This window comes from Myodes glareolus, chromosome 19, assembly GCF_982192425.1.
Source record: "Myodes glareolus chromosome 19, mMyoGla1.1, whole genome shotgun sequence".
Lineage (NCBI taxonomy): Eukaryota > Metazoa > Chordata > Mammalia > Rodentia > Cricetidae > Myodes > Myodes glareolus.
This window is the reverse complement of record NC_142044.1, coordinates 54,169,431-54,197,111: the sequence shown is the minus strand read 5'-3', so window position 1 is coordinate 54,197,111 and position 27,681 is coordinate 54,169,431. Positions and strand designations below refer to the sequence as shown.

The 27,681-nt window shown below is 38.6% G+C and overlaps 1 protein-coding gene and 1 long non-coding RNA gene across 5 annotated transcripts in view; one reads left to right on the top strand and one right to left on the bottom strand.

Annotated features, from left to right (window-relative positions):
- Lrrk2 (leucine rich repeat kinase 2) overlaps positions 1-27,681 on the bottom strand; it is a 142,189-nt gene that overhangs the window by 83,858 nt on the left and 30,650 nt on the right. For 2 of the 3 annotated variants that reach the window (XM_087899193.1, XM_048444804.3), the window contains exons 12-21: positions 27,194-27,323; positions 24,812-24,936; positions 21,142-21,248; positions 13,254-13,398; positions 12,990-13,129; positions 12,158-12,286; positions 11,912-12,082; positions 7,886-8,144; positions 5,019-5,207; positions 760-881 (exon numbers count right to left, since the gene is read on the bottom strand). In XM_087899193.1, the coding sequence (XP_087755319.1) occupies positions 760-881; positions 5,019-5,207; positions 7,886-8,144; positions 11,912-12,082; positions 12,158-12,286; positions 12,990-13,129; positions 13,254-13,398; positions 21,142-21,248; positions 24,812-24,936; positions 27,194-27,323 (1,517 nt within the window). The remainder of the gene's footprint in view (positions 1-759; positions 882-5,018; positions 5,208-7,885; positions 8,145-11,911; positions 12,083-12,157; positions 12,287-12,989; positions 13,130-13,253; positions 13,399-21,141; positions 21,249-24,811; positions 24,937-27,193; positions 27,324-27,681) is intronic. The other variant, XM_087899194.1, reaches the window with a different exon arrangement.
- LOC125407320 (uncharacterized) overlaps positions 19,280-27,681 on the top strand; it is a 36,147-nt gene continuing 27,745 nt past the window's right edge. For both annotated transcript variants that reach the window (XR_015735684.1, XR_015735685.1), the window contains exons 1-2: positions 19,280-19,369; positions 27,208-27,285. This is a non-coding gene — a long non-coding RNA (uncharacterized LOC125407320). The remainder of the gene's footprint in view (positions 19,370-27,207; positions 27,286-27,681) is intronic.

The window sequence follows — 27,681 nt, the reverse complement described above, 5'->3', positions numbered from 1 at the left end:
CATCTGTGTTGTATGTGCAGGCACATGGCTGTGGTCAGTAACATCCTACTGCATGCTTGTGAGGAAGATGCTGGAAACCACATAGTATATAGTACCATAGTCACAAACATGTCTAAATAAATCTCTCAGCTTTTCATTTTCATAAACCAAAATAAAAATAAAACTCCAACCAGTCTATATCAGAAAGATTAAATCTGAAGATACAGTGCATATAAAAATTCTTAAGGCTATTTCAAACAAAAGACTTTCCACTTCAAATTTTCAGATTAAGGGAGACTGCTCTACTTTTGTCATTGCCAGCAGTATAGTAAATGATGTGAGACATGTTAATTTCCTTTATTATAATAATCATTTTATACTATAGGCCTTAAATATACACAATAAATGTAAATTAAAGGCTATTTCCATAATAAAAAGACATTTTAAATGTACAATACTGCATTATCATCAAAAATTAAGTTAGCATTTATCTTTGAAAGTAGACCTAAAAATGGTGTTATTCTCAACATCAAGCATCTCATAAAAATGTGTGTTTTCATTTAAAAAAAAACAGAAAATGAATATTAGTAGTGTGCATGAAAATAAATAATTCTCAATACTGACGTATAAGTGTAAATCTAAGTTAAAAATTAATATGTTTTCATGTGTATGCACTTGGGTGTCAGGTAACTCCTTGCTAATCACACCTAGCTTTGCAGGAGTTCAGTTATCAAGAGAATGTTAGGACCAAGCACTTAACATAAACAGCATGGAACTTACCAAGGAACTGGAATGCCTCTGGGAATTTGCTGAGCAACGCTGCAAAACCGGATCTCTGTAAAATTCTCCTACACTAATCGAATTCGACTTCTTTTTCACGAGAACTGAGTTCTCACTGCCTGCTTTGAAACGAAAGGATAACAAAGTGAGAAAGAATAACAACCATGTGAGAAACAAAAGAGCTGAGCATCATCATAACTCAGTCAGGAAGCTTAAATATTTTCATTAGCAGAAACTTCGCAGACTCGGAGAAGAAGAGTGATTTCTATACAGACGTGAGAGCCAGCATTTGGAAACCAGCAGCTAGCAAACATGTGATCCTGAGGACATGGATGTCCTCAGCACTGGGGGTGCGGGAGGCACAAGAGGATACGATGGGGCTCACTGACTACCAGCCTAGTGGAAAAACTAAGCTCCAAGCTTAGCAAGATATCCTGCTCCCAAGATGTAAGGGAAAGAACAACAGAAGAGGAGGATTCCTGTTGTCCTCTGTATTTCAATACATCCATACATACAGCATGTGTGTATACACACACACACACATGCACACATACAAAAAAACTTTACAATTAATTCTCTTTGAATATGAGATAAAAATGGTAAACAATGTTGGTTTTTCAGTTAAAACCCAACGTTCATGTATATTAATTGTATACCTGTATCAGCCTCACCATTGAGTGTTAGATAAGGATAACCCAATGCTGGAGCTGTTCATGGCCAGGAGAAATAAGTCAAGAAAATCAACAGTCACACATGCAGTAGTAAACATGTGTAGAGAAAGCAAAGGAAGGAAGCGCAAAGGTATGACCAACTGTTTTTCCAGTTCTCTATACTTTCTTACGGATTTTTCATTTTGATTTTAAATACTGAAAAAGACACCTTCAATTATTTGACATTCAACAGTTTTGAATATGATTCATCAGGATTTCCTATTTGGGGGTCAGTTTTTAAGTCATTTATTTTTGTTTTTGTTTTTAGCAGTAGTGGGGACTGACCCAAGGCCTCTTGCTTCATGCATTCTAGACAAGTTCGTATCATTGAACTGTAACTATGCTTAGAAATAATTCTTTCATGAGAGGGAAATGAGGATGACAAGGAATTATCAGTTTTCAGAAATAAAGTGAAGCAAGAAGTCATACTTGCAAGGATAAACATTGAGGAAATATCTTTGGGAAAAAAAGGTAAGATTTTCAATTCTACTATTTTTATCTTGGAAAGAAAAACATGAACTTTAAGTGCTAAAAGTAAATTATAAATTCAAGACATCAAAAAATCAATTTCATATTGTGCAATTTAAATCTTGATATAAACACTAACTCTCTGGTTGAATATGTAAGTCTAACTCATTTTATCATATAAATTTTTTATTAATTATTTTAATAAAAGACTCAAAAATGGCCTAGTAAAGATGCCTACTACCAAGCCTGATGACCCGAGTTCAATACCCAGAAGAGAGAAGGTGAAGAGAGAGAACTGACTCATGCAAGTGGTCCTCGGACCTCTGTTCATGCATGATGCCATGCTCGCTCTTTAAATTAATTAAATATGTCAACTAAATTGGACACAAAGTTGAGGAGGTAGGCAGATGGATTTCGATATGGAAGGTTTTAGGGGAGGAATGGGCTATATATTGTCAGGAGTGGTTGTCCCAGGCTATTGTAAGCCATGATATAATTATAGCTTATAGTCATCAGTAATTCAGATGTCAACCCACCAGAGGAAGTATTCCCTGATGGGGTACCCTGTCAGCAAGGCTTACTGACCACTGACTCTGAAAACTGGTGCTTTCATCTATGATTCCACTTGTGTAATAATAGCTATGATACCTCTCCACTACCATGCATTTTCATGTGATGTGTACATGTAATTTCATGATTGCATCTCAATCTTATGGGCACATATATCTGTGGACATTCAGGAAGATGACTTCTTATTTGGTTATATGATTTTGATATATAGACTATATATTAGGACTTGATTCATCACTAGATCTACTTGTCCCAAGAGGACTGTAGATACTTAAAAGCCTGCTTCTTCCTCTTACTCAGCTAACTGCACACAATAATCTCACTTTCGCCTCAAAGCAAGTTCAAACTGGGCTAAAGGCATTTTGTAAATGGATCATGAGTTGAAAACCTTACAGTTATGCTCAAGGTCAGAGTTGCAGATGTCCAACCAAGGTTACTACACAAAGCACCCTAAGAAAAGCATGCCAGTTCTTTGCTTGCCAGTCTGTTAATAACAGACCTACGTCTCAAAGTTTGTCACTGGGCACTGAGCCCCACCCCCATCTGGTTACAGCTTTACTCATGTAACCTTGGACTCTTGTGTTTTCATGGCAATAGCTCAGCTCCTAATCACTTACTCTAGGAATGTGTTTTTGAATAATGAGAGGCAACTCCTATGGGTTTTCTTTTAATCTCTTCAAAGCTCTTGTAAGAAGTTTTTAGGCTAGAAGAGAGAATATGACGCTAGAAGAAGCTAGTAGGCATTAGAAGTAGAACAGGAGAGCTAGAACTGAGACAGAACAATAAAAAGACTGACTCAAAAAAGCACGTGTGACAGAGTTTGGTTGCCCTCAGAAAAAATTCTTTTCACTTGCTATGGCTTCCTTTCTGAACCCTGCAGAGACTTGGGACTACACTCCAAAGGAACTCATTAGAATATAATCAAAACGGGTGAGTGATTAAAATATGATCAATGGGTGAGAATATCAAAGAAGTGATGAAATATTATATTAAAATATATTAAGAAAGGTGACTGTATATTTTAACTATCCACATACAATATAATAGCTATTCCATGCCATCATTGCCTTATGTTACATGTTTGGAAAGGGTCTAGCAAAATACTCTTTACATAAGAAACATAGTGCCTTGATATTGATATTTATGTTTCCTCTCTAGCATTTTTCTTTTTTTAAAGATACCTAGTGGGTGGGAGAAGTGACTTCATGGAATGAGCATGCTCAGTAAGTATGAGGTCTTTTGGTTCAAATCTCAGCCACAAAAAGAAATGATTGAAATGAATGATACTTTGATCCTTCTCACTCAAAGCTTTCGGCAGATTATACTAATTTAAAAGCCCCTCAGTTGCACAGGAAAGAAAAAAAGGCAAATTATTAGTTGTAGATGACAAAACGCTGAACTTAAAGGACCCCCGAGGACTCTATCAGAAAACTCTTACAGCCTGTAAACACCTTTCTCTGTAACATCACAACACAAAATCAGCAGCTTGTCAGAGGTCTACAGACTTGATAGAAAAGAAATAAACAAAAGAGTCAAAGTAGTTTTAAGAAAACAAAATACAAAAGAACAAACTCCACTGAGAAGACTGAACGACTTTTACAAGGAAGATTTTAAAAATGCTGGGAAAAGAGATTGCAAGATAATACTAGAAGATGGAAAGACCTCCTGTGCCCACGGATATTAGCAAAACAGAAATATGGCAGAAAACAACTACAAATGAATAAAGAAAACTCATTCTGGAAAGCTCACAGTAGAATTTCATTTAATCATGAAGAAGAATGAAATTATGCCGCATGCATTAATATAAGTGAGGCTCATAAGAGAGGGGCAATCTGTAGGAGTAAGTGGAGCAGCCAGAGGGGATGTAGATGCTGAAGGGTAATAGGGGCTAAATCTGAGCAATGTAAAAATTTACAGCTGTACTAAAATGTTATGATGAAGCCTGTCACTTTATATACTAAAAAAATGAAAAAAAATGTGTAAAAAAATTAACAAGTCGTTTAGCTCATTTCTTTAACCAAATTGAATTGTATTAAATGTTATCCATAACTGCTATCATCACACATATTGTTTTATCGATTTTAAAAATTATGTCAGGTGAATTATTAAAATAGTAATGTTTTAGAGCCATTATAGAATTAAGAACTACTTGCCAATTGTCATCCAGATCCTTGACCTAGATTTTCTTGATTTCCTACCTGTACTCCTGAAGGGCTGGCACCAATAACTTTGAAAAGGTCAGAAAAACGACACAGCCACCAAAACCTAGTAGCTGTCAGGTATGATCACTCCAGTGTAGCAGTTATCTCGCTCTGAGAGTGCGTGTGGCCAAGTCCTCTGGGTTACACAGGGAAGCACAAGATGTGGTTTCTCCAGCCACAGCTTTGACTGCAGCCCATTTTGTCCCCTTTCCCAAATGAGTTAAAGCAGCTTTTCATGTGAGTGAGTCTTCAGTGTTCAATGGCAATGTGTAGACGTGGGCTGCAGTGAACCTTCAATTAAAACAGATACCTTCGCTATCCAAATCATCACTGTGGCCAAACACACTGTCCATGGAAGAGTCAGGAATGAAGGTCCATTCGCCATACTTCGCCAGGGCATCTTCAGAAAAGTTGCCATCACTGCCTGAAGTTGCTCCTTCTTGCAGAGTGTTTTTCATCTGATATCGGAGTACTTTTCTCGCTAGGACAGATCCTGTGTCTAAAAATAAACCAACTGGTAACTTAGAAATCAATAATTATAAAATACAAACATGCCTTATGCAAACTTCTTATACACATCTTGAACTTTTAAGGTTTTTTTTTTTCTCTCTCTCTCTAGAATCACTTTGCTGCTGCAGTAACAGTGCACACTGTGCAGGAGCCATGGTGCTCCTCTCTGCATCATTCCAGTTTTAGTATAAGTGCTGCTGTTCAATGAAACTTGGATATAAATGGCAACTTTCAGTCACTGTGAATCTTACTTTGTTCAGGGAAGGAACAGGACTGTGGAGCCAGAGACAATGCCACTTGCAAGTTGGTTAAACTTGCCAAGGACCAATCAGTTCACCTGGAAGGTGCAGATAGCAGTTTCAACACTGGGTTATAGGAAAAAACAAATAACATGATGCTTAACAAATGAATAAAATTTGCTCAGTGTTTCACATGGTGGAATTTAAAACTTAACACTTGTGCTCGCTAATTTCATGTCAACTTGACATGAGGTAGAATCATCTGAGAGGAGGGAACCTCAATTGACAAAAAACGCCTCAGTAAGATTGGGCTGTAGGTAAGCCTGTAGAGCATTTTCTTAGTGATTCATATGAGAGGGGCCTAGCTCTAGTGGGTGGTGCCATTCCTGGAATGGAGGTCTGGGTTCTATAAGAAAGCAGGCTGAGCAAGCCATAGAGAGCAAGCCAGGAAGCATCATCCCTCCACGGTCTCTGTCTCAGCTCTTGCTTCTGGGTTCCTACCCTGACAAGCTTCAGGGAAAACAAACCCTTTTCTTCCCAAGTTGCTTTTGATGAATTTCATCATAGCAATATTAACCCTTAGACAATATTCTCCTCAATTTTCCTTATACATTATATTTATCTTATACTAAGAAGAAATGTACTGGCAGTCACCATTAATTTTCAGAAACTCTAGATTTCTTCAAATATTACTTTCATGGCTCACATAATAAATACATAATTTAGCCAATTGGAACTTGAGAAATATTGTAAAGTTATGAATCCAAAGTTTTCCTTTAGATAAACTACCAATGAAATCATGATTTTCTCTTTCAGTCAAGTGACATTAACATTTTAAAAACTTATAGCAAAACTTGCCAATGTAAGATGTTCACACAGAACGAAAGAAATACTAAATCTCCATCCCACTCTATCAGAAATCAGAAAATAGATAGGCAAGGTGGTTCACATCTACAATCCCAGAACTAAGGAGGCAAAAACAGATTTGCCACAAGTTCAAGTCCAACCTGCTCAACTTCGAGAGCTCCCAGGCCTACATAGAGAGATCCTACAGAGAAGGATGTAGAGATGGGGTGGGGAAGAAAAGAGAAGGCTGGAGAAGAGAAACAAGAAAAAGAATGGAAGGCAGGGGATAGGAGCGTGGGGAGGGAGGAGAAGGGAAGAAAAAAGTGGGGGAGAGGAGAGGAGAGGTATCATTTGTACAACTATTTTCTGATACAGTGTTTTATTTTCACATATATGTTGTGTGACAATGGCCTGTACCCTGTACTTGTATCTGAATAAAACACTGAATGGCCAGTAGCCAGGCAGGAAGTATAGGCATGGCAACCAGGCAGGAAGTAAAGGCAGGGTGACAAGAACAGGAGAATGCTGGGAAGAGACAAGACGCAGTCTGTAACTGTCACCCAGACACAGAGGAAGCAAGATGAAAATGCCTCGCTGAAAAAGGCACCAAGCCTGTGGCTAACATAGACAAGAATAATGGGTTAATATAAGTTATAAGAGTTAATAAGAAGCCTGAGCTAACAGTCAACCAGTTTATGATTAATGTAGACTTCTGTGTTTTTCTTTGGGGCTGAATGGCTACAGGGTCAGGCAGGATAGAAATCTCAGCTAATACATATGTACAATTAACACAGCTCAATAGAATTTTCAGCAATCAAAGCACTGTTATACCACAGTTTTTAGTCCATTCTTGACCAGGTCATGCTATACTGCCCAGGTTGCCCTCACAATCTCCTTGTCTGAGCATCTCCAGTACATTTTCACCAACATTTATGCTTGTTGCAAATGATTCCACTGGATGATTTTCCCATGATTTTTCTGAGTGTTTCTATTTACCTCCAACCTTTTGGTAATGTTAATAGTTTTAAATCCACATCCTTATGCATAAAGAATCTATATTCTGGATCTCTGATAACATATTGCAAATAAAAAAGTATGTTTCCCTATGCAAGTAAAATTTATATATATATATATGTGTGTGTATTAGATTTAAAAAATTTAAAAGTATATATATATATATATGAATTGAAAACATCAATAGATAATACAGAATATCCTCAGAAAGAACAATTTTAACTACTGCTGACAGGTGAAGTACTTGCTGTAACATGTGCTTTTGATATCATTTACTCCTAACTGATCATCGCAAATTTATAAATATCCAGTAATCATATGTGGAGCAGTGGCATAGATAATAAGATTCCATTAGTGCACAGAACTAACTTTGATTTCACCATGCCTACAATCTACTAAAAATAAAAGGTTGTAAATAGAACACATACAATTATCTACCATGATGAGCGAATACATGTACTGTAGATCAATGGGAGAGTGTTTTCCCACTATAAATTAAGTCCCACATTCAAAGCAAAACTACTAATTATAACATGAAAGTTACATAAAGCATTCTACTGATACTTACTTGTTTGTTTCCTTAAATTAGACGACTTATCTGGAAATAAAGGACCAAGCCAAGAAGGATCAATTTTCCTTATGCAAAATCCTCCAAGGCAAATACTGTTGTTGGCCAGGTCCAGGGCAAGCCTCCTTAGGAGCAAGCTGATGACCTGGCTGTCACCCTTTTGGATGCTTATTGTCAGTGCTTTGCGTACATCCTGTTCACGGCACCCACCGTTAAGCAACAATTCCACCAATTTTGGACTGTTCTCTTTCTCACATACCTAGTTTTACAAAAAAAGAAGAGAAAGTGCACACAAAATTTGCATTTCTTTTCCTTGGCCAGACAGAACAATAGAGCTTGCTCTGGTCATTTTTTATACTTCAAATTTAGATTGAAATGATAGGAAAAAAGGCAAAACTTATTCTTGCAATAGACAGGAGAAATAAATGAAATTCTTGTCACAGATTCAAGACTAGCCTAAATCAATAATCTGACAGCTGCCAGTCAGTGATTACAAGAGACTTCTTCACCCTTCCCATCCCATCGCGATCTGCATAATGCTGCCCATAATGTCTGACCATGTGATTTCATGTCCATTATCAGCCTTGCATATTTTTCTCTTCCATCATTAAATTCTCAAAAAGGATAGCACTGTTAATTTCATCTTTTGCCTGAATAACTTTTAGTTATGCAACCTCTTTGTAAATGAATAAACACATTTTGCATTAGCATAAAATAAAGCACACTTAGTAAGTTTCTCCAATGTCAATTATCTGCTCGTCAGTAAATCTGGTCATAAGGGCAATTATGTGCTAGGTCAATGAGACATCTGACAACTGGGCTAAATTCTACAAATGCAATACAGAATCCATGGATGTAAAGACAGACTTTTACATTTTTTCTTTCATTTACTTATTTTATTTACTATTGTTGCTGTTGCTGTGTGTTGTTAGTATGGTGGAAGGGAGCGACACCATGACTTTATCAAGGCAGACCTTTTCCATCAAGTTATAGCCCTACATCCTAAGGTCTGGCAGCCATCCTGATTCACGCTCAGATCGTGCTTGTCCGTCTCCTTATCCCTGCCCCCATCCACAACTCCACACATCCTCTTTTCTTTGGGACCTGAACTCCTCACTGACGCAGGTCTCCAGCAGTCAGTTATTTGTGCCCTATCAACAGATGCTTGTTTACAGCTCCACATGAAGAGTCATAAAACAACGCTATGAATTCAATATTCGGGAGAATACAAAGATGAACACTGTATACTTCTATTTTAGTACAACCCCTAAAACATAAAGGAGGCATACATAATCTCTCAGGGACCCACAGAAGTCAGTCTTGATGTTATCTCAGGTTTGGATATGTAGGAAAGGGATTTGAAGAAAGAGGATGATCAGACATGTGTTTCCATGATGCAGTAAGAAGGGCTGAGAAGAAAAGGAAAACCAGTGTGCTACACAATTAGGGTAGCCAAGTGCAAGTGATGGAGGCCTGTTAGAGTCCTACCCATTCAAGCTACTGTGAAGAACTGACAGGTCACACACAGAGCCTGTAGCCTTTCCCCCAGATCTCTCATAGGTAGCCCAAACAGTCCATCCATACCCACTCACATTCTATGCTGCCAAGTCCTCATGTTTCAGGATTTCCCTTCCCTCAGAGAACTCACTTTTTCTGAAGGGTTTTGTTGTAAAACATTAACAAACCTTGCCTGAAAGACAATATATCTCAGCACCTTTTTCTGAAGCCTATCTTCCCCTGTCCCTCCTCAAAACCTAATATTTGATGCCTCGGCTTTGATAAATACGTGCCATTGAGAGGAATGGTTTTAATGAGACACGTTGCTAGCCCTTGGTGAATAAACCCACTAAACTCACTGGTTTGCAAGTTGGACTTTGATGGAATTGTGCTTTTATCTGTCTCTGATCTGGGGTAAGTAGATATTTATCACATCTTCCCACGAAAAGTTAACATAATAGCAAAGAAACTAAAAACAGAAAAAATCGTTCAAAGAATAGCTTCTGTAATGATTCAGTCACACAACATGACTGACACTTTCGGGTTCCAGGGCCACGCTTGGTTGGACAAGCCCTCAGGCAGAAGTGACTAATAGCCCTGGAAATCTTAAAGAACCCCACGTGACCCACATGCAGCATGGTTGCATCATCTACGTATGACGCTACTGTGTACACATGAGCTTCGTCATCTGCCTATGACGTAACCACACTCTCCCCTGTGCGCATGTGCTAGGCAGCCCTTAAAAGCTGGAGGCGCCATCTTCAGCTCTCTCTGCATATTAACCTTCACCAGGCCTGTACACACGCTACCCCCAATAAACTCCTAAGCGGGTTTGTTGCAAGTTCCATGTTTCCTTTTCACTTGCACCAGGTAACTTCAGCCTTAGGTGTTGTGCAGAGAACAGTTGGAGGACGAGGTCTGTGGAAATGGAAGAGGCATATTTGGGAGTCAATTACACTCCAACAGCTAGATGAGGCATTAAACTGAAAACACCCACCTACAGCATTGGGTAAACTTTGACATGTCCCCAGAGGACACATTAACCTGCCCAGGAGAGGGGTGAAAAGGGTCTCAACATCAGCTATCAGGAGAACAATAATTCAACAGGAACCACAGGGGAAGTTATCTTGCCTGATAAGAACGGTTATCAAAAGGACAGAAGCTAAGATTGCTATCAAGAGTGTGGAAAAAAGGGAACACTTACAAACTATTTGTGAGAATACATTAGTATAGCCCTTGTGGAAAACAGTATAGAAGTACCAAAATATAAAACCTAAATGTAGGATCAAGATGTGAAGATGTGGTGACTTGAGCCCGCCCTGGTCATTATAATATATATATTCTATTATTTATTATATTCTAGACAAGTCAGGCCTATATAGTAAGATACTTTCACAAAACAACAACAAAAACAAAACAAAACAAACCCTAAAATTTTTTTCTTTTCTTTTGCTTTTTTGAGACAGGGTTTCTCTGTGTAACAGCCATAGCTGTACTGGAATTAACTCTGTGCAACAGGCTGGCCTTGAACTCACAGATCCACCTGCCTCTGTCCCTCAAGTGCTGGGATTAAAGAAATGCATCACCAACACCCAGCAACCCTAAAACCTAAAATTATCACTACCATATGATTCAGTAAACTCATTACTGAATCGATGTCCAATGGAAGTGAAATGTTGAAAAAGAGAATTGTACTTCCATGTTCAGCAAATATCCAAATATGAATCAAAATATGAAATCAATCTAGGGACCCATTAGGAAGTGAATAGATGAAAAAGATGGTGTATATACAAAGCAGAATGTTATTCACCTTCATTTACCAAAATCTTATCACTGAATCACAATGGGAGTGAAACTAAGGATCAGCAAAGGAACAGAATAAGGCAGACAAAATAATACATCACATCACTCACACCTAGAATACAAAGTTGGTCTAATAGAGCTGAGAACAGAACAGTGCTTACCAGAGGCTTGTGTGGCAGGGAACGTGATGGGAAATTGCCAGTCATAGACACATAACCATGGGATTATGATTTTAAATGTCCAGAATAGATAAATGCATAGAGACAGAAAGTAGGCAAGTGATTTCCTAGAGCCAAAGAGAGAAATAGGCAAATGTCCAGGGGGAAGGAATGGGAACTAGGGCTACTGCCTAGGAATTTAACTGTGGGATAGTGGAAAAAGTTTTAGCATTGACTCTGGCAATACCAATACAACTCTACACAAACACAAGTATAAACAATTGGAACTGTCTTTTAGGGAGAAGCTCTCACTGTGTCACTCTATTGCTCTAGTTGACGTCAACTTAATCAGTGATCCTCCTGTCTCTGCCTTTCACGACTGAATTATATACTTTAAGCATATGAGTTATATTATATGTGAATTATGTTTCAGTAAATCTGTGTTTGTGGTTATTTTGCTTGATTGTTTTGTTTTGTGAGGGAACGTTGTGGAAGAGGAGGAGGAAAAGTTGCGAAAGACCAGGGCCAAAGAACAGAGGCAAACAAAAGTGAGGCCTGGAATAGTTACCTGATAAATCAAAGAAGTTGCCCCCTTTGATTGGTTGGCATCGGCTCCCAACAGAAGCAAGCACTCCACCATGATGCTGTTGTTCTGATCGCAGGCTCTCTCTAGCATTGTGCTTTTCAGCTCATCATCCACAGCCAGCTTTGCAAAGCATTTGCAGCACAGATTGAGAAACTAGAAAAAAACGGAAACGAGGATTAGAGGCAGCTGAGAGATAACACTTAGCCCGTAGGCATCATTACACCGTACCTGCTCATCCTTTTGCTCCATCACGTTGGAAGACATTTGATGAAATATTACCAAATCAAATGAGTAGTGCACCAGAAGCTTGGAGAAAGACGCTGACAATTCAAGGATTGCCAAAATTGTCTGCAATCCCTGGAAGAGGAGCAAAACTAGTTAGAGTAAATAATATAAGCAATTATCTGTAAAAAAAAAAAAACCTCAATGATAAACAATAGTCTGTATCTTATAACTAATGCCTCCTTTGCTCATCCTACTAAGCAGAAAACCTTGGATTTGTATCTAGAGACTGTAAACATTGGAACAACTGTAAAAGCCCCATTCTCTCATTACTAAGAAACATCTCCTGTTATTTTTTTTATCTTCTGCTGAATCAACCTTATACCATCATATAATCTTCATAACAACAATTATATGTTTGCTTTAAATATAGCTTGGTGAAAATTATTTCAGATCTCTACTTTAGGAAAAAGCAATAAGGAAACAAAATCACTAGAGGCAAAAGTAGCTCATGATAAGTCACAGAGGATGGCCATTTTTATAATAATAATAACTTGTGTTTGTTCAAAATCTAAGTAAAAACAAAAAACTCGCTACTGGAATTTCTTTAGCCTTTTATGGGAAGGGCAGAAGGCAAGCAAACGCACTGATTTTCCAGATCTAATAATGAACACTGGATCTTTATAGGCAATGCAATTGTCTGCACCATCTATAATTAAAATACTACAAAATGACAAATAGTTTTAATTAACTAGAATGTCCAACTGGTGTGCAGTAAGAATTACAAGGATACTGGTAGGGATCTGAGTAAGCTCCTGGTTCCCTAGAGGGTACGCACTGTAGTTTGCACTTCAGGAACATCTTGAAAGCGCTGTAAACTGGACACCAGAATTTTTGCCAGGAGGTGCCCTGTCCGTATGCAGAAATTCTTCTTTGTAGTCAAGCATCCTGTAAGGTGTAAGCCCAGGCACTGAATTTCTAGAATAAAAGAGAAAAATCCCAATGGTAATTCTCTCAACCTTAACACTGTAGGAAGGGATTAAAGATGACAGACAGCGAATAACTGGCCCTAAAAATGGTCCCAACTTCTACCTGTACCAACCTTGGTCATCTGGATACATCTGCAGGGCATGAAGAACGGAGTCAACTGCGCCATGCAGGGACAACATCTCCAAGGCGTCAGGAAGGTGCGTCAGAGAAGATATTACTTTCAGTCCACATTTCTGGACCCCAGGATTCCCAATGAACTAAAATCAAAAGAAGTATAAGAACAGTTAGTTACTGTCAGAAACAAGGTTTTAATGCATGTCCCAATTAAAGCCAACTACAGACTGGCAAAACATAATTAAAAGTCTGGGAATACAACTGAGATAGTAAGTGGCTGCCTACTATGTAAAGTCCTAGGTTTGATCCCCAGTACAGGATCAAAAAACTCAACATGGTGGTACACACCTATGAAGCCAGCACTTGGGAGATGGAGGCAGGAGGACCAGAAATTCAAGGTCATTCTCAGGTACATAATGTGAAGCCAGTCTGAGACACATAAGACCCAGTTTCAAGAACAAAACATCAATGATGTGTCCAAATACAAATTGCTGTCATTATTTCTGCCTTCTATATCACGAATTACTTGTATGCATCAAGAATAAGCCTTTTAACCTTCAAGTGTGTGTTGTGTGCCAAGTACTGTACTAAATACACACATCCACAATAATTAAGTCCCTGCTAGCAGCATTGTCAAACATACCTCAGAGAATTGATGGCTTCTTCAGTTCTCACTGATGGAGACCTCACCACAGATAAGCCTAAGATAGAAAGTTGGTACCTGTGTCTCCTCCTCTGCACAGTGAATCGCTTCTATTAGAGGCTTAGCTCACCAGAACAGTTCAGCCCTACACACACTGCACATCACAGCAAGGAAATGGAACGAGGGATATTTGGTTGAAAAGCCATAAGCTTAACCAGTCTCAGGACTGTCTCTCTCCACAGGAAGCTCTAAGAGAGCTTGACTCCAAGTATCTCGTGGATTTTATTTCATTTCTTCCCTCCAAGGTGTGTCAAGCAATAGTCTTGTCAAACTTCAAAGACGTGTAGTTAAACTTAAGTCACACAAATCCTGTATCAGTCTTAGGCCTGGAATATTAATGGGTCTGTCTTAGAGACCCAGATTTCAAGCACCACATCTTTTCTTTAATCAGGCTTTCCTTCAGTAATTTGAGCTTTATGGGCATCCTGATGGAATCTAGTTCTCTTTCAAGGACAAGCTACTCCCTAAGAAGAGGCAGTATACATGCTGACAACCACGTTCCTACAGCTCTCTTTCAATGCCAGTGTTGTATATTTAGCCCTGGCCATCTCTGGCTCCCCCCCACATGGATACTGCTCTCCCACCTCTCCAATAATGTGACTATTCAGCTGACAGGGATTCCTTCAAGAGTACCACAGTGGCTTTCTCAGGACGTAATTTCACACAGATACATCATGCAACCACTTATTTCACAGAATCTCCATCTCCAAATCTATTCCCCACCCCCACACTGCTACAGGACAATGTTGAGATAACTTCAAGCCAGATCACAAGCTCTAAGGCAGCCTACATGGCCAAAGCCTCCTGTCTCCAGCCTTCGCTTGTCTGTAACCAGTCTACAGATGTTTACCCTTCTCTCTATGATCTCTCGAGTGTCTTTGTCTATCATTTTGTTCCCCACAGGGACTGGGAACCTAAGCAGCTTCCTTCTGTGCCTTGTTCTCCAACTCTAGATGCTCAGCTTGTCATAATTTCCTGGATCGTTTAAGCAAGACACTCTTACCCTCCCCTTTTTGAGGATTTTGTGTTTCAATGCTACTAGCATCTCATTCCCTACTTCTGAGTAGAAAATACTGCATTATCTTTGCAGTGAGTCAGAGATGTATTACATTCTATAATCTGAAGACCATAAAGAATGGAATAATATCAAAGATATCAGCTCCAAAGTGGTTAGGAATTAATTACTGCAGAAGTACAATTGTGGTCTCACTATGTGAAGGTAGAAGTGTTTGGTGATGTCTCGAATACCCTACTCTCTAACACAACCTTCATGATACAGTGTTACTAGGGTCAGGAATAACTCTGACCATGCAATCAACATGGACTGACATTGCAAGCCAGGCCAAAATTCTCATTAGAAAGAAAGCATAAGCTAAGGCGAGAGACAGTTTCCTTTTTCCTTCACTTCTAAATTTATTAATAGGAAAGTCTCCACCCACTACCTCCACATTCTTGCTACGCTTTAATTTTATATAATCAGACTGCTCTTTTAACTCTGAATTAAAAGCATTGAGAGAAAAAAGTCCCCTAACAGTTTAATTGCTGCCTTCGCATTTCCTGAGTTCCAAGGACATGCTACTCTATACCATGCTCAAACTTTAAAGCCATGCATTTTCCATCTTCCTGCAACTCCAAACTGCACAAAATTTCTTTCCAAAAACTCTATTCATAAGAGAGATCAGCATATCAGAAATCCTGGGAACAGGAGAGCTCTTTCCCAGTGAAGAGCACACCAACAGATCATCCAATACCAAATGATCCGCTCTGAAAATATACATAAAAGTCACATCACACAGACTGAGCAGACTATATTTAGGAGTATATATAAATACATGCATGTAACAGCAATTAATGAAAAAGGAGGCCATGAATTAGGAATAGAACAAGGAAGGGTATATGGGAAGAGTTGGAAAGAGGAAAAGAAGGGGAAATTATGTGATTATAATATAATCTCAAAAATAAAAGAAATACTTTAAAATTGTACACATACAAGGAATTGAAATAAAACGTTAGTAAAAAAGAAAAATAATTTTGTGTATACTAACATTTAAATTATCACAAATCTTATTGTATAGACACACTATAGCTCTATGCATCAGTGAAACAAAGTGAGGATGTACAAATTTGAGGAGTTAACACAAAAACATGTTTAAACTCAGACCACAGGACCATATTTCTCCTTCCTTGACACAGGCATATTACGATCATGTGTCCCAAGACCAAAGTTTAGTGTCGTCTCAAAAGACAAACGGAGGATTGCCCTATTGAACTTGCTGTTTGGTTAATTGTGCCATCTTGTTTGACAGGCAAAGCCAGCTTCCTGAGCGTGCCCTAATTATTAGCAGGGACCTCGCCTTGTTTTTACATTCTGCTGACTTTGTCTTGAAATAATTGAAATTTTCAAACCAGGGAAGCTGTAATTTTCTTTGATATTGAACTCCATGAACCATGTATTCAATTCTGCTTCTAAATGCATCATCAGTCAGGCACAAAGTGACTCTCCTTATGTTTTATATCTTTTTAAAGTTATTACATTATTGATTTTGTGTGCACATATAAGTACATTTGTGGGTATGTATGGGTACACACCTCCCACACGGAGGTCAGAGCACCCCTTGTGGGAATGAGTTCTCCCCTTCAATCATCTCTGTCCCAGGGACTGAACTAAGGCCATCATGCCCTTGGTGACAGGTACTATCTTAGATGTCTAGTCAGGCCTCATGTTTAATATCTTCACCTCTACTTAATTTTTAGTTAATTATTGATGGACTGCCTTAACCTCTAACCTTTGCAGAGCCAGCTTAGCAACCGACTAATAATTTACATCAGGAAATCTGTGATTGTCCGCACAACAGAATCGCCATTGTATGATCACAAGTGACGGTGCCTAAAGCATCTAATAACCTAAAATAGGATACAATACTTACAAGCCCACAGTGGGTTTTCCTGCAATCACCTATTTCTTCACCTTGAAAACAGTATTTACTGTGTTACTGTTAAAATATGGATCAAGATTAACTTACAAGTTCTGACTTAACAAGTGGTTTCCAAGAGAAAACACTGGAGACATCACTGGAAGGATGTCAACAGGCATTAATTAGAAACACCCTCCACTCTGCACTGCACAACCTTCAAGTCTTTCCAGAGAATTTGCCCATCACTGACTGGTATGGCTTCTCCAATGAGTCAGCCAACTCAAGCTGAAGTTGCCTATGCTGGACTCTTCTCAAAGCCAGCTAAGCAGACTCCACAAGGAAAGGAAAGCAATGCCTTGGTCATTTGTGGTTTCAATTTTCTTTCTAATGCTCCATATTCTCTTATATTTCTCATCTCCACTCTTAATAGGAAAAGATACACATATGGATGTATGGTCCCATCCCACCAGGGAGAGAGTATGCTGTTAAATAGACTGTTCCTCACATTATTCTCTTAAAACAGCAGAAGGTGAGGACAGAAGGGATCCAACATTATATGGTTTCTAGAAAGAGGTAAACAGGCAGAACAAAACCTATGTTCATGAAGATTTAATTAAAAAAAATATCTTCCCATGAATAAAAGACTGGGTATTTGGTTAGCTGATGTCAAAACTAGCATCAAGATATGCTTCAACAACATGACTGGGATTCAAGGGCAAGAATATTTCTGGCATCCAGGAGAAACTGTAAACATAAAAGTAAGGAAAAAATGTAAGCCTGTCTCAGAATTCTCTACTAAGACACCCAACACTAGAAGAATGCCTGTAAACATTCAGTAAAAGAAAGGAAACACTCAATGTTTCACAGTCAATTAAATTAATCTTGTTGAGAGTTCAAACACATGGCTGGAGAGATGGCTCTCAGTGGTTAAGGGCAATCACTGCTCTTATAGAGGACCAGAGTCCAGTTCCCAACCACACTAGGCTTCGGGTAGCTCACTCCAACTCTAGAGGATCTGACACCCTCTTCTGGGCTCCTATTCCTCTGCACACAGATACAGATATACATGAATGTACACAAGTAAAAAATAAATGACGAGTTCTCGTATAAAGGTACACAAAATCCAAAACGTCAAATATTAGGGAACATAACTTTAAGAGAAGTTGTGTGAAAATATGAATACAAAAGCTAGAAAAAGAGACTCGCTGAAAACTGATGGAATAAAAGGAAACAGAATTTAGAAAGCATGAGTCTAAAGCTGATAGGAAATACTATATATTCTGTTAATGTAAAATTATTTCACAAAAGTCAACAGGAAAACAAGTAGAGACATGGATGAGACTATGCCTGCCCCCCAGCCTTTGTAGCCAGAGATCAAAATGCCCTCCAAAATGTGAAGATGACAATGTTAACCTTTAGCGGTTCATACTGTGCCAGGTGCCTATCTAACAGCCCAAGTGACAAGCTGTTCACTACATCTGTGTGCTACCTAGTACACTGGAGGGGTTGATAAGAACATAGTGAGTGCAGTTGGATTCAGACCAGAAGGAAAGTCGTGCATGTCAAGGAAGCAAGAACAAAATGTATGATCTACAAAAAAATTTGAGTGATAGAAGGGAGAAGACACTAGGAACAAGAAAAATATCAATTCCATCAAAACATATGCTTAGAATGTAAACATAAATGAAAGAAGACCCGACACCTGGAGAACCATCATCGTGGTTGTGGAGAATCTGTGATAGCGACTTATCAGTGCATTAGAAACGGCACTGAGCTGCCTTTTAACCTCTACACAGAACTACCTAACTTGGAAGCAGTACAACTCACTTGCTTTTCATCTATCAATAGTAGTTACATTATCAGGACAGATTAAATTAAATTGTAGTAAAACTCCTCAAATTTCATAGGCTGAAGAGCAATAGGTTTCATTCTTGTCGACAATACACGTATTTCTGACAAGAAGGCTCTCTGCTCATCATCAGCACATGAGTACTGGTACAAACAGAACCATCGCTGGCAAACACAACAGATTAGAGGGCCTGACAGAATGTTCTGGAAGATGCCTTACTCCCTGTTGACTGTTTCTCAGAGAACTCACAAAAATAACCTTTGTCTTCAACTCTTGTTAAAATTAAGCAATACTCCAAACCACTATCTGACAAAATGCTAATCCAAGGTCTCCCTATGTTGAAGTTACAAGCACCTGTCATTCCACACGATAACCACTAGGGAAAAGTTTAGGTCACTGGCATGATTTCCATTACAAATAATTCAGCAATGAACATTCTTATCTAAAATATTCATATACATGTCCAAGTTCATCTATATTTTAAGACCGGAAAATATGTCCATTTTAATTGTGATTGATATTTCATTTTTTTTTGTTTTTATTGTCTCATTGTACCCAAGGCTAGCCTGCAATGCACTTGTAAACAAAGCTGGCCTTAAACTTGTGGCAATCCTCCTGACTAAGACTCCCAAGAGCTGATATTACAGGTATGAGACACCACAGCAAGTTGCCAAATTTCCTAGAAATATTGTTAAATATTGTTTCTTGTTTGAATCCACACCGTGACTATAGTCTTTATATGTGGTTATAGTTGAGAACTTTTACATATGCACATACATCAATTTAATATTTTTACCTTTATGTTCTATCCACATATTATGTGTTTTGACCCAAAGAGTAAATATGAAGCTTCTATGTTTTTCCCAAATGGCTGGCCTTAAATTCCAGTCACATAAATCTCTGTGTGAATTCTTTCCTTCAATGTTGATCAATAGCATGCACCAACTGCACATTTTTGCTTGTGGCTAATTCCGGAGTCAGAATCCTATGGAACTGACCACACTTCCTCCAGTGCCAATGTCACACGTTGTCACTAACAGCTTACAAAACATTTGGTTCCCCCACTGAAATTAGGCCACATGACTTTTCTCTCCTTCTCAGTCCTCTTGCAAGTCTTACTGCAAATTGACTGTTTCATGTACATCTTATACTTGTTTACCTCGTTTAAGAAACTAGTAATGTAATTTTTATAAAAGCTTCCTATATGCAGCTCAACATTGCTTTTGTCTTCCATGAAGTTCTATGTTCTTGTGTGTTTAACTCTTTGTCTGACTCTTCTACCTCTTAGATTCATTTTTCTGCAAACATTTAATATCACTTATATGAAACTCCCTTTTGAGAGTGTTCTCTTTTCCACCTTTTATTTAATACTTGCCTTAAATTGTCAATATTTTGCTCTAAGCCTTTTTGTGAGCCAGAAAGTCTTGACCTGGAACTATCTCATCAGTAGAACAGCTTTTATTTCACTGAATTTCCTGTTCAAAGAAGCAGGTGTGCCTCTGCAGACACATAGATGTAGATCCAGCAGCATGCTGGGAGCCTACCTGGTTCCCTAGAAAAGACAGCAGACAAGCAGGAATGTCTGGCATAGATGACTGAGCACTGTGAACAACTGTCAACAGCTCTCAAGATCCAGCATGAGCTGAAGGCCAATTATCCAAAGAGAGATTACCTTCAGCTTGAATTATAATGTTCTGTTTTATATATCAAAGCCTTGGCTCACTTTAGTAAGTACTTTTCTTAACCAGCTGTGGTAGCGCACACCTTTAATCCCAGCACTCAGGAGGCAGAGGCAGGCAGATCTCTGTGAGCTCAAGGCCAGTTTGGTTTGCAAAATGAGTTCCAGAACAGCCAGAACTGTGTAGCACAGAGAAACTGTGTCTCAATAAACCAAATAAATAAATAAATAAATATAAATACTTATTTTAGTCTCTGCTTTGATAAATAATAGCTGACTCTCAAGACATACTTATTGATTGCTCTATTGAGATCACACTCATGATAATTCATCTTAGGAATGCCATGAAAAATATGCACAGGCATCAGATAAGATGGTGATGCTCTGTCTAGTGTGTCTCTGTTAGCTGAATCTTTCACCATTGGACTATGGAGCAAGAATGGTTCATCAGAGAGAAAGCAGCAGCCCAGGTACCAACATCTAGACCTGGCTCTTTCATTGACTTTCTGGTTGAGCAAACACAGGGAGAAACTCGCATTAGTTAGCTCTGTACTTACCTTTCTCTTAGTACATAACCATTCACCCCAGTATTCCTACCGTCGCCCTGTCTTCTAATTACATTAATTCTAACTATCTCGGTAAGCAAAGGAAAGGAAAAAGAATTTCGAAGCTCCACTCCCAGTCCCCAAATTTCATCGTCTAACTAATGGTATAAAGGCAAAAAGTCCATGTTCAACATACCCTGTTCAGAGCTGCTAGAACTAGCTTGTGGATGTCAGTCCTGAGATACTGTTTTTGGAGCATGTTGAGTTTGCATTGAGAGTCATCCCTGGATTCTTCTGGTATTCCTAAATTCAGAACAGAGAAGTAACAAAAACAGACAAATTCTTCTCTAATCCATTTAGGTTGAGCAAACTGCCACTTGCTGAAGGATAATTTTGGTTGTGCTAGTCTCCCACCTTGTGGAACTGTTCATCTCCACTTAAAATGCATTGGCATCTCTGCTGCATTTTCAGTGAGCAGGGCTGCACATGTTTCCGAAGCTTCTCATTGCTCCACCAGCAGATGTGCCAATCAGAGGCAGTAACACTGAGTGATAAAACCCCTGGCCACATGTAATGAATTTCTGTTGACATCATCCTTTTATCATGACCAAATGAGCATTCCTGATCTTTCATCTCACCTTTCTGCTTCCCAGAACAGAAGTGATTTCCCTTCCATGGAAAAGCCTGTGAGATGTGTGCACTGTGAACTTTTAGTGGCAGGCCCATAGCCATCTCCCTATGTCTAAGGGTCCAAGCACAGTGCTTCAGAGTAACTGTGATTTGAGAGTTTGACACTAATATATGGTAGAGTTAGGCTGAATCAGTTGAAATTTTCCAAAATCTTTCTGTCTGTGTACCTTAGTTTTATCATCTAGGTATTGCAAAGAAGAATGGTAGACATATAGAGTAGAGACAGATGGTAATGCCATGCCTGTTAGTGTGCACACATAATGGTGTGTTTACTAGCATGTATGTACACACACACATATACATATACATACATACACACACACACACACACACACACACACACACACACACATATATATATATATATATATATATATATATATATATATATATATATATATATATAGTATGGCCTTAAAGTCATCATTTTAAAAAGCAGCAATAATCATCTAACTAACTATTGACTAGCTAGCTATACTGATTCAGGGTCAATTCCCAGTCATTCTAAGAGAAAGTGCAGGGTAGGAGAGACAGCACAGAGATTAAGATTAGGAGCACTTGCCACTCTTCCAGAGGACCTCGCTGTGGAAATAATCCTTCTGTATACTGTGAATATGCATTACTCTCATTGGTCAATAAAGAAGCTGATTACCCTATAGCAAAGCAGGATAAAGTCAGGAGGGACAGTTAAACTGGGGATGCTGGGATGAAGACGGATAGAGGGTGACACCAACCAGCAATCAAGGAGGCAAGATATGTGGAAAGTGAGGTAACAATCCATGAGCCATGTGGCAGAGCATAAATAAAAGATATGGGTTAATTTAAGCGTAAAAGTTATCTAGCAACAAGCCTGAGCTATCAGCCGAGCATTTAAAATTAATATCAAGCTTCTAAGTGGTTATTTGGGAACTGGCAGGCAGGAGAGAGATGCCTGACACAGAACCCAGACTTAGTTTACCAGTCTCATGTTAGACTGCTAACTACTGTCTGTCCCCACTGGTGTCCACAGGCATTGTGTGTATATGACACACTTTTGAAAAAAATTGGTGACGCACACGTACACAGAAAATCTTTGACAAAAAAGTGTGTATTCAAACTATGTTTTTTTTTAATCTAAAAGATTATTGATGTTTTAATGAACAGGCATGATTCTAAATGGCTTCTGCTGCTCTTTAAGATTCCAGTCACCTTCAAAGGAATAAACTGTGAGCACTGAAGATTAAAAAATGAATTGGTTAAGTTGGACATGGTGGCACATGCCATTAATTTCAGCACTCGGGAGGCAGAGGCAGGCAATCTCTGTGAGTTCAAGGCTAGCCTGGTCTACAAAGCTAGTTCTAGGATAGCCTGATCAACATAGTGAGACCCCGACTCACAAAACTAAGTGGGGGGGGGGCAGATTGCTATTGTTTCTTTTTCCTAAATCTACAAACTTAAAAAATTAATAATAAAATTTTAAGTAAAATTATGTCTTCACTATAAGTGACGAATGGGAAATGATTTAATTAAAAATACGTAGATTGATTGCTGTTTTTATTCAAAATATCAGATTAAAAAATAAAATTACTAAGCAGAGACCCTTCGAAGGGAACACTTGTCTCACAGTAAAAATTAGTTGAACTATGAAACAGAAAACACACTACAAAAAAATAGTTGATTTAGAAAACTTTTATTTTATGGAGAATAAATATCAAGTTCAAAAAAGGTTGGAACATTACGCTAAGAGCAACAAGAAACTTATTAGTGATCCTCTATTTAACTCTCAAATTCATTCTGTCTGCAACCAGCCCACCCACTAAGTCCCACTTGACTGTCATAAACCTAACCAACTCTCCTACATTTAGTCCCCCATCCAATCACCATATATAACCACCACTGATATGAATTGCAAATATGACCACAACACTACCGGGTTGTGGTCCTGAGTTGTAATGCATATTAATAAGCACATTTTGTATAGTTCCAAAAGTCATTTGCATTACCACTTGGTATCAGAGTTGTGTGGTATAAGCTCTTCATTTTCTAATGGTGTGTGTATGTGTGTGTGTGTATTTATATACACATATTCATATATATAGATATATGCACACACATATATAATTTTAGAGTTATAAAAACAAAAATGTAAATATAGATAATTCAATAATCTAAAAAGCTTTAAAATTCATAGATATATACAATTAAAATGGGAAAACACATGCATATATGAAAATAAATGCAACAACTAATCTGACTCAAACTTCTATAACACACCTTCCTCAATCAAAAAGAATACTTTACTACTAGATTAAAAGTAAATGAACAGGATAAAAAACAGTCCTCTGATTCTCAGTAATAGTGTTCTAAAGAGCAATAGGGTGTTGAACAAAAGCTTACTTTCTATATCCATTTACCCTCCCACACTCAGGGCCATACCTTCCCTTCATTGTCTTCAGTTACCCCAGACGACGTGTACATGCATGTTCCTTATCCTGAGAGTTGCTCCTGACCTTTGACTCGCCTTTCAACTGCAGACATCAAATCTCTGACCTACATTCTGCTTTGAAGACATTAGGTCCATCATTAGTCTCATATGTTCCCTGCATTTGTCTATAGTGGACCTTCTCTCTCTGTGGCAATTAACTGTTTATTGAACTTCTGTAATCGCAGCATCTGACCCAATAAAGTACTGCTGTGTTCAGAACAGGAGAGACTTAATAAGCATGTGTTGAGAGAATGTGGGGCTGGAAGGACAAACACGGCGACAGCAAGAGTAAGGCCAGTGACAGAAGGAGGTCATTGAAGTTAATGAGTAAGGGTCATGTGCCTCTGCCAGGGAAAAGCCAACTAAACCACAGAGGCAAAGGCTGGAAATAAAGCAATAGACGGGGGTGAAAGAGAGTACTCTGTGTTAGCTTGAACTTCAACTTGAGTGACGGCAAGAGAATTGTCCTTAGGGACAGAAGGTCCATTTTTTTACACTGTGTTTATTTCTTATGTAAATTATGGATTAAATATTTTTATGAAGTTGTCTTACAAATTAATCTTAGTGACTCATCTAGATCACCCTTTCTCATGAATTTTATCGTCAGTTTGGCAGAAAGACCTGCCTCTGGTTGTCACAGTTTGTTTCTTTAAGCTTTGCCTAGAAAGCCAATGCTTCATGGCCTCTACATACGATCGATTCTGTGACTCACCTGGAACTACAAAATGCAAAATAGCTCGCAGTGCCTCCAGCTGCACTGACAGAGATGTCTCGTGGGTTTTCATCACTGCTATTATTCTAGGGACCACTGCAGCCACTGTGTCCAGGGAAGTGTTACTAGGAATGAAAAATGAAGTGTTTAAAAAAATACAATCTGGTGTATATGTACAAATACCAAACTGAAAACAAAAGAAACAGATTTTACCAGGAAAAGCCATAAGACGCAGATATAAACACATTGGAACTCAACCAAACTTTCAAGTGTTTAAATTCCGACCTTAAGAATTAGAATTTGGGGCTCTTTTGATTTAATTTTAGAAAATGACATCTTTCTTCTGACCAGTCTGTGGAACACTGGCAGCAGTTGTGAAAGATGGGGTCACATTACGACTTTACAGATGAAGAACTTGCTTGAAGGAGGAGTTATCAAAGTCTTTTAGCTAGAAAGAGGCAAAGCCAAGGCCGGGACTCCTGCATCACACCAAGGTGCTGCGTCAGAATTCTTACCTATAATTCATTAGTTTACGTTAAACCCGTGGCATCTCCAAGGCATATGTGCCTCTCTTCTTTCACAGGCGAGCAAACATGCCTGTCTGGAAGGCAAGATGACTGTTTGCCTCACACAGTGATTTGTTGACTGAAACCTTGTAACACACTTTCAACACCATCAAAAGCAACACTGAAACATTTCAACTAGGTTTAGAAGCCATATTTAAAGAAGAGAAATACGACAGATCTATAAGGGTAAATTAGCTGGACTTTTGTTAAGGACAGCGTAACTCTACTCTTTACAAGTCTGTAGATGTGCTGTGCACAGCTTACGTTATGTGCATATAACAACACTATTGCTAACAGCTAGGATTTACTGCCAACTTAAAATTCACTGGGCATTATCTTAATCCCTTGTGAAAATAAATGTATTTAATCCTTCTGTCATAAAATCCTATCTTCTGACACTGTTATCTAGCCCCTTTATTTTTTTTAAATATATTCTGAAGTCTAACCATTCAATTATTGGTTCATATATTAGCCAAAGAAATCCATTCAGCTTCCTCTGAGATAAAACCTCCATCTAGAAAGATGCTTGTCATGACACTGTATGTTCTAAGAAGAGGTAAAAACATCCCACCTTGAAGGAAAGCTCACAAAGCAAGCTTCAGGAAGCCCGAAACTGACTACATTCATGAGACTCCTCTGTCCCCAAGCCTATATAAGCTGTAAGGATTGCTAAGCAACCCTCTCACTGCAGCCAAGATTCCCAGCAGAGACAGATTCCAGCGGAACTGTCCAGAGGACTCCCAGGCTAGCCCAGCTGCCTGGAAGAGCTTTAGACCAACGCAGTCACTTGGGAGAGACAATCTCCAATGTGTTGAGCTGCCTGCAGGCCATGCAGTGTGCTCCAGACTCCCAGCTTTCTTGAGTTGTCACCCATACTGGAGTTGGCTTTGGTGGTGCAGCTGTCTCTGAGTCGTTTCTATCCCAGTAAGCAATTCTTCACCCATATTCTTATGAGTAACCCCAGCAAAACACATTGGTTTACCAAATTGGACTTTGGTGGTATTCTGTCTTGGTGTGTTGTAAAGTCCCTATCTGGGGTGAGCAGACATTTATTTATTTCTCCCTAGGAATAGTGTCCAACAACACCCCAAGACACCAAATCCATCTAAGCCTCAACACCTGTACTTATATCTTTTTCTTGTACAACTGCCTTTGATTTGCTATCAACCAAATAATGCCACGTTATCATACAGTTTTGGCTCAATAGGATGAGATAATACACGAAGCATATACTTAGTGGAATGGACACCTGCTTGGAATTTTTGTCAGGTTTTGTAAACCTCTAGTCCCCCCGCTCCGCTATTTCTAGCACAGATTATAATATCTGGCCTCTGCTGTGCCACTAACCAGACACAGTATCAACAAGGCTGGCTTTGAACTTCATAAGACAATGAGTACGTTGGGAAAGGAATGAGAGGAAGCAGAGAAGCCAAAGTTAACTCAGATGGAGGAATAGTAATAAATAGTGGTTTACTTCTGAAAAGCAATAATTCCAAAATGCATGTTTTTGTATTTTTATATCGTCGCATTTATACCATGATTTGAAAAGCTATTATCAGCTTCGCTGAATGATTGTCATTCTCAAAACAGTTAACACCATGCATGAAGCACAGAAGTAAAACTTCACCTTATTTCTGCAATCCCTGCTGCTCTTTTTCATGCTTAGATAAAATAAGTTTATGCTGTCAGTGAGAGATGACAAGAGGTCTGTGCTCAGATGCTGTGTTTAGCCTCCCATTCCTACAGATGCTTCGATACCATCCCACTTGTCCCAGTGCCCCCCACATGTGTATAACACCTCACGAACATGCAGTACCTTCCTTCAAACAGGTGACTCAGCATCTTGCAGCCACTCTCTGCCACCTCGGGAACAAGGGCATGCCTCTGCATCAACTCCAAGACATTCAGGTATACTCCTTTTGCCAACAGGATTCTCCTGAAATTAACTATAAGGTGTTCTTCAAGTTACTTATACTTATACAAATAGAAGCATACATTTGCAAGAACACATATAGCATATTGTGTGTTGCACTAGCTACTTAGAGATCATTATAGCTGTCTATTTGTTACAAATATATGTCATTCTGTTTTCCATATTTATTAATTATTTATTATTTATTTCCTTTTAATTTTTATTTCTAAAGTAGACTAGTAATAATATAATCAGTATATTAAAACCCATAAGAAAGAACTGTCTTATAGAAAAATGTATATAAGCAACACTCTTCACAATAAAAATGAAAATTAAATGTCCTTCTAATCTTTAAACTTCACAAAATGGACAGACTTATATAGAGCTAAGAT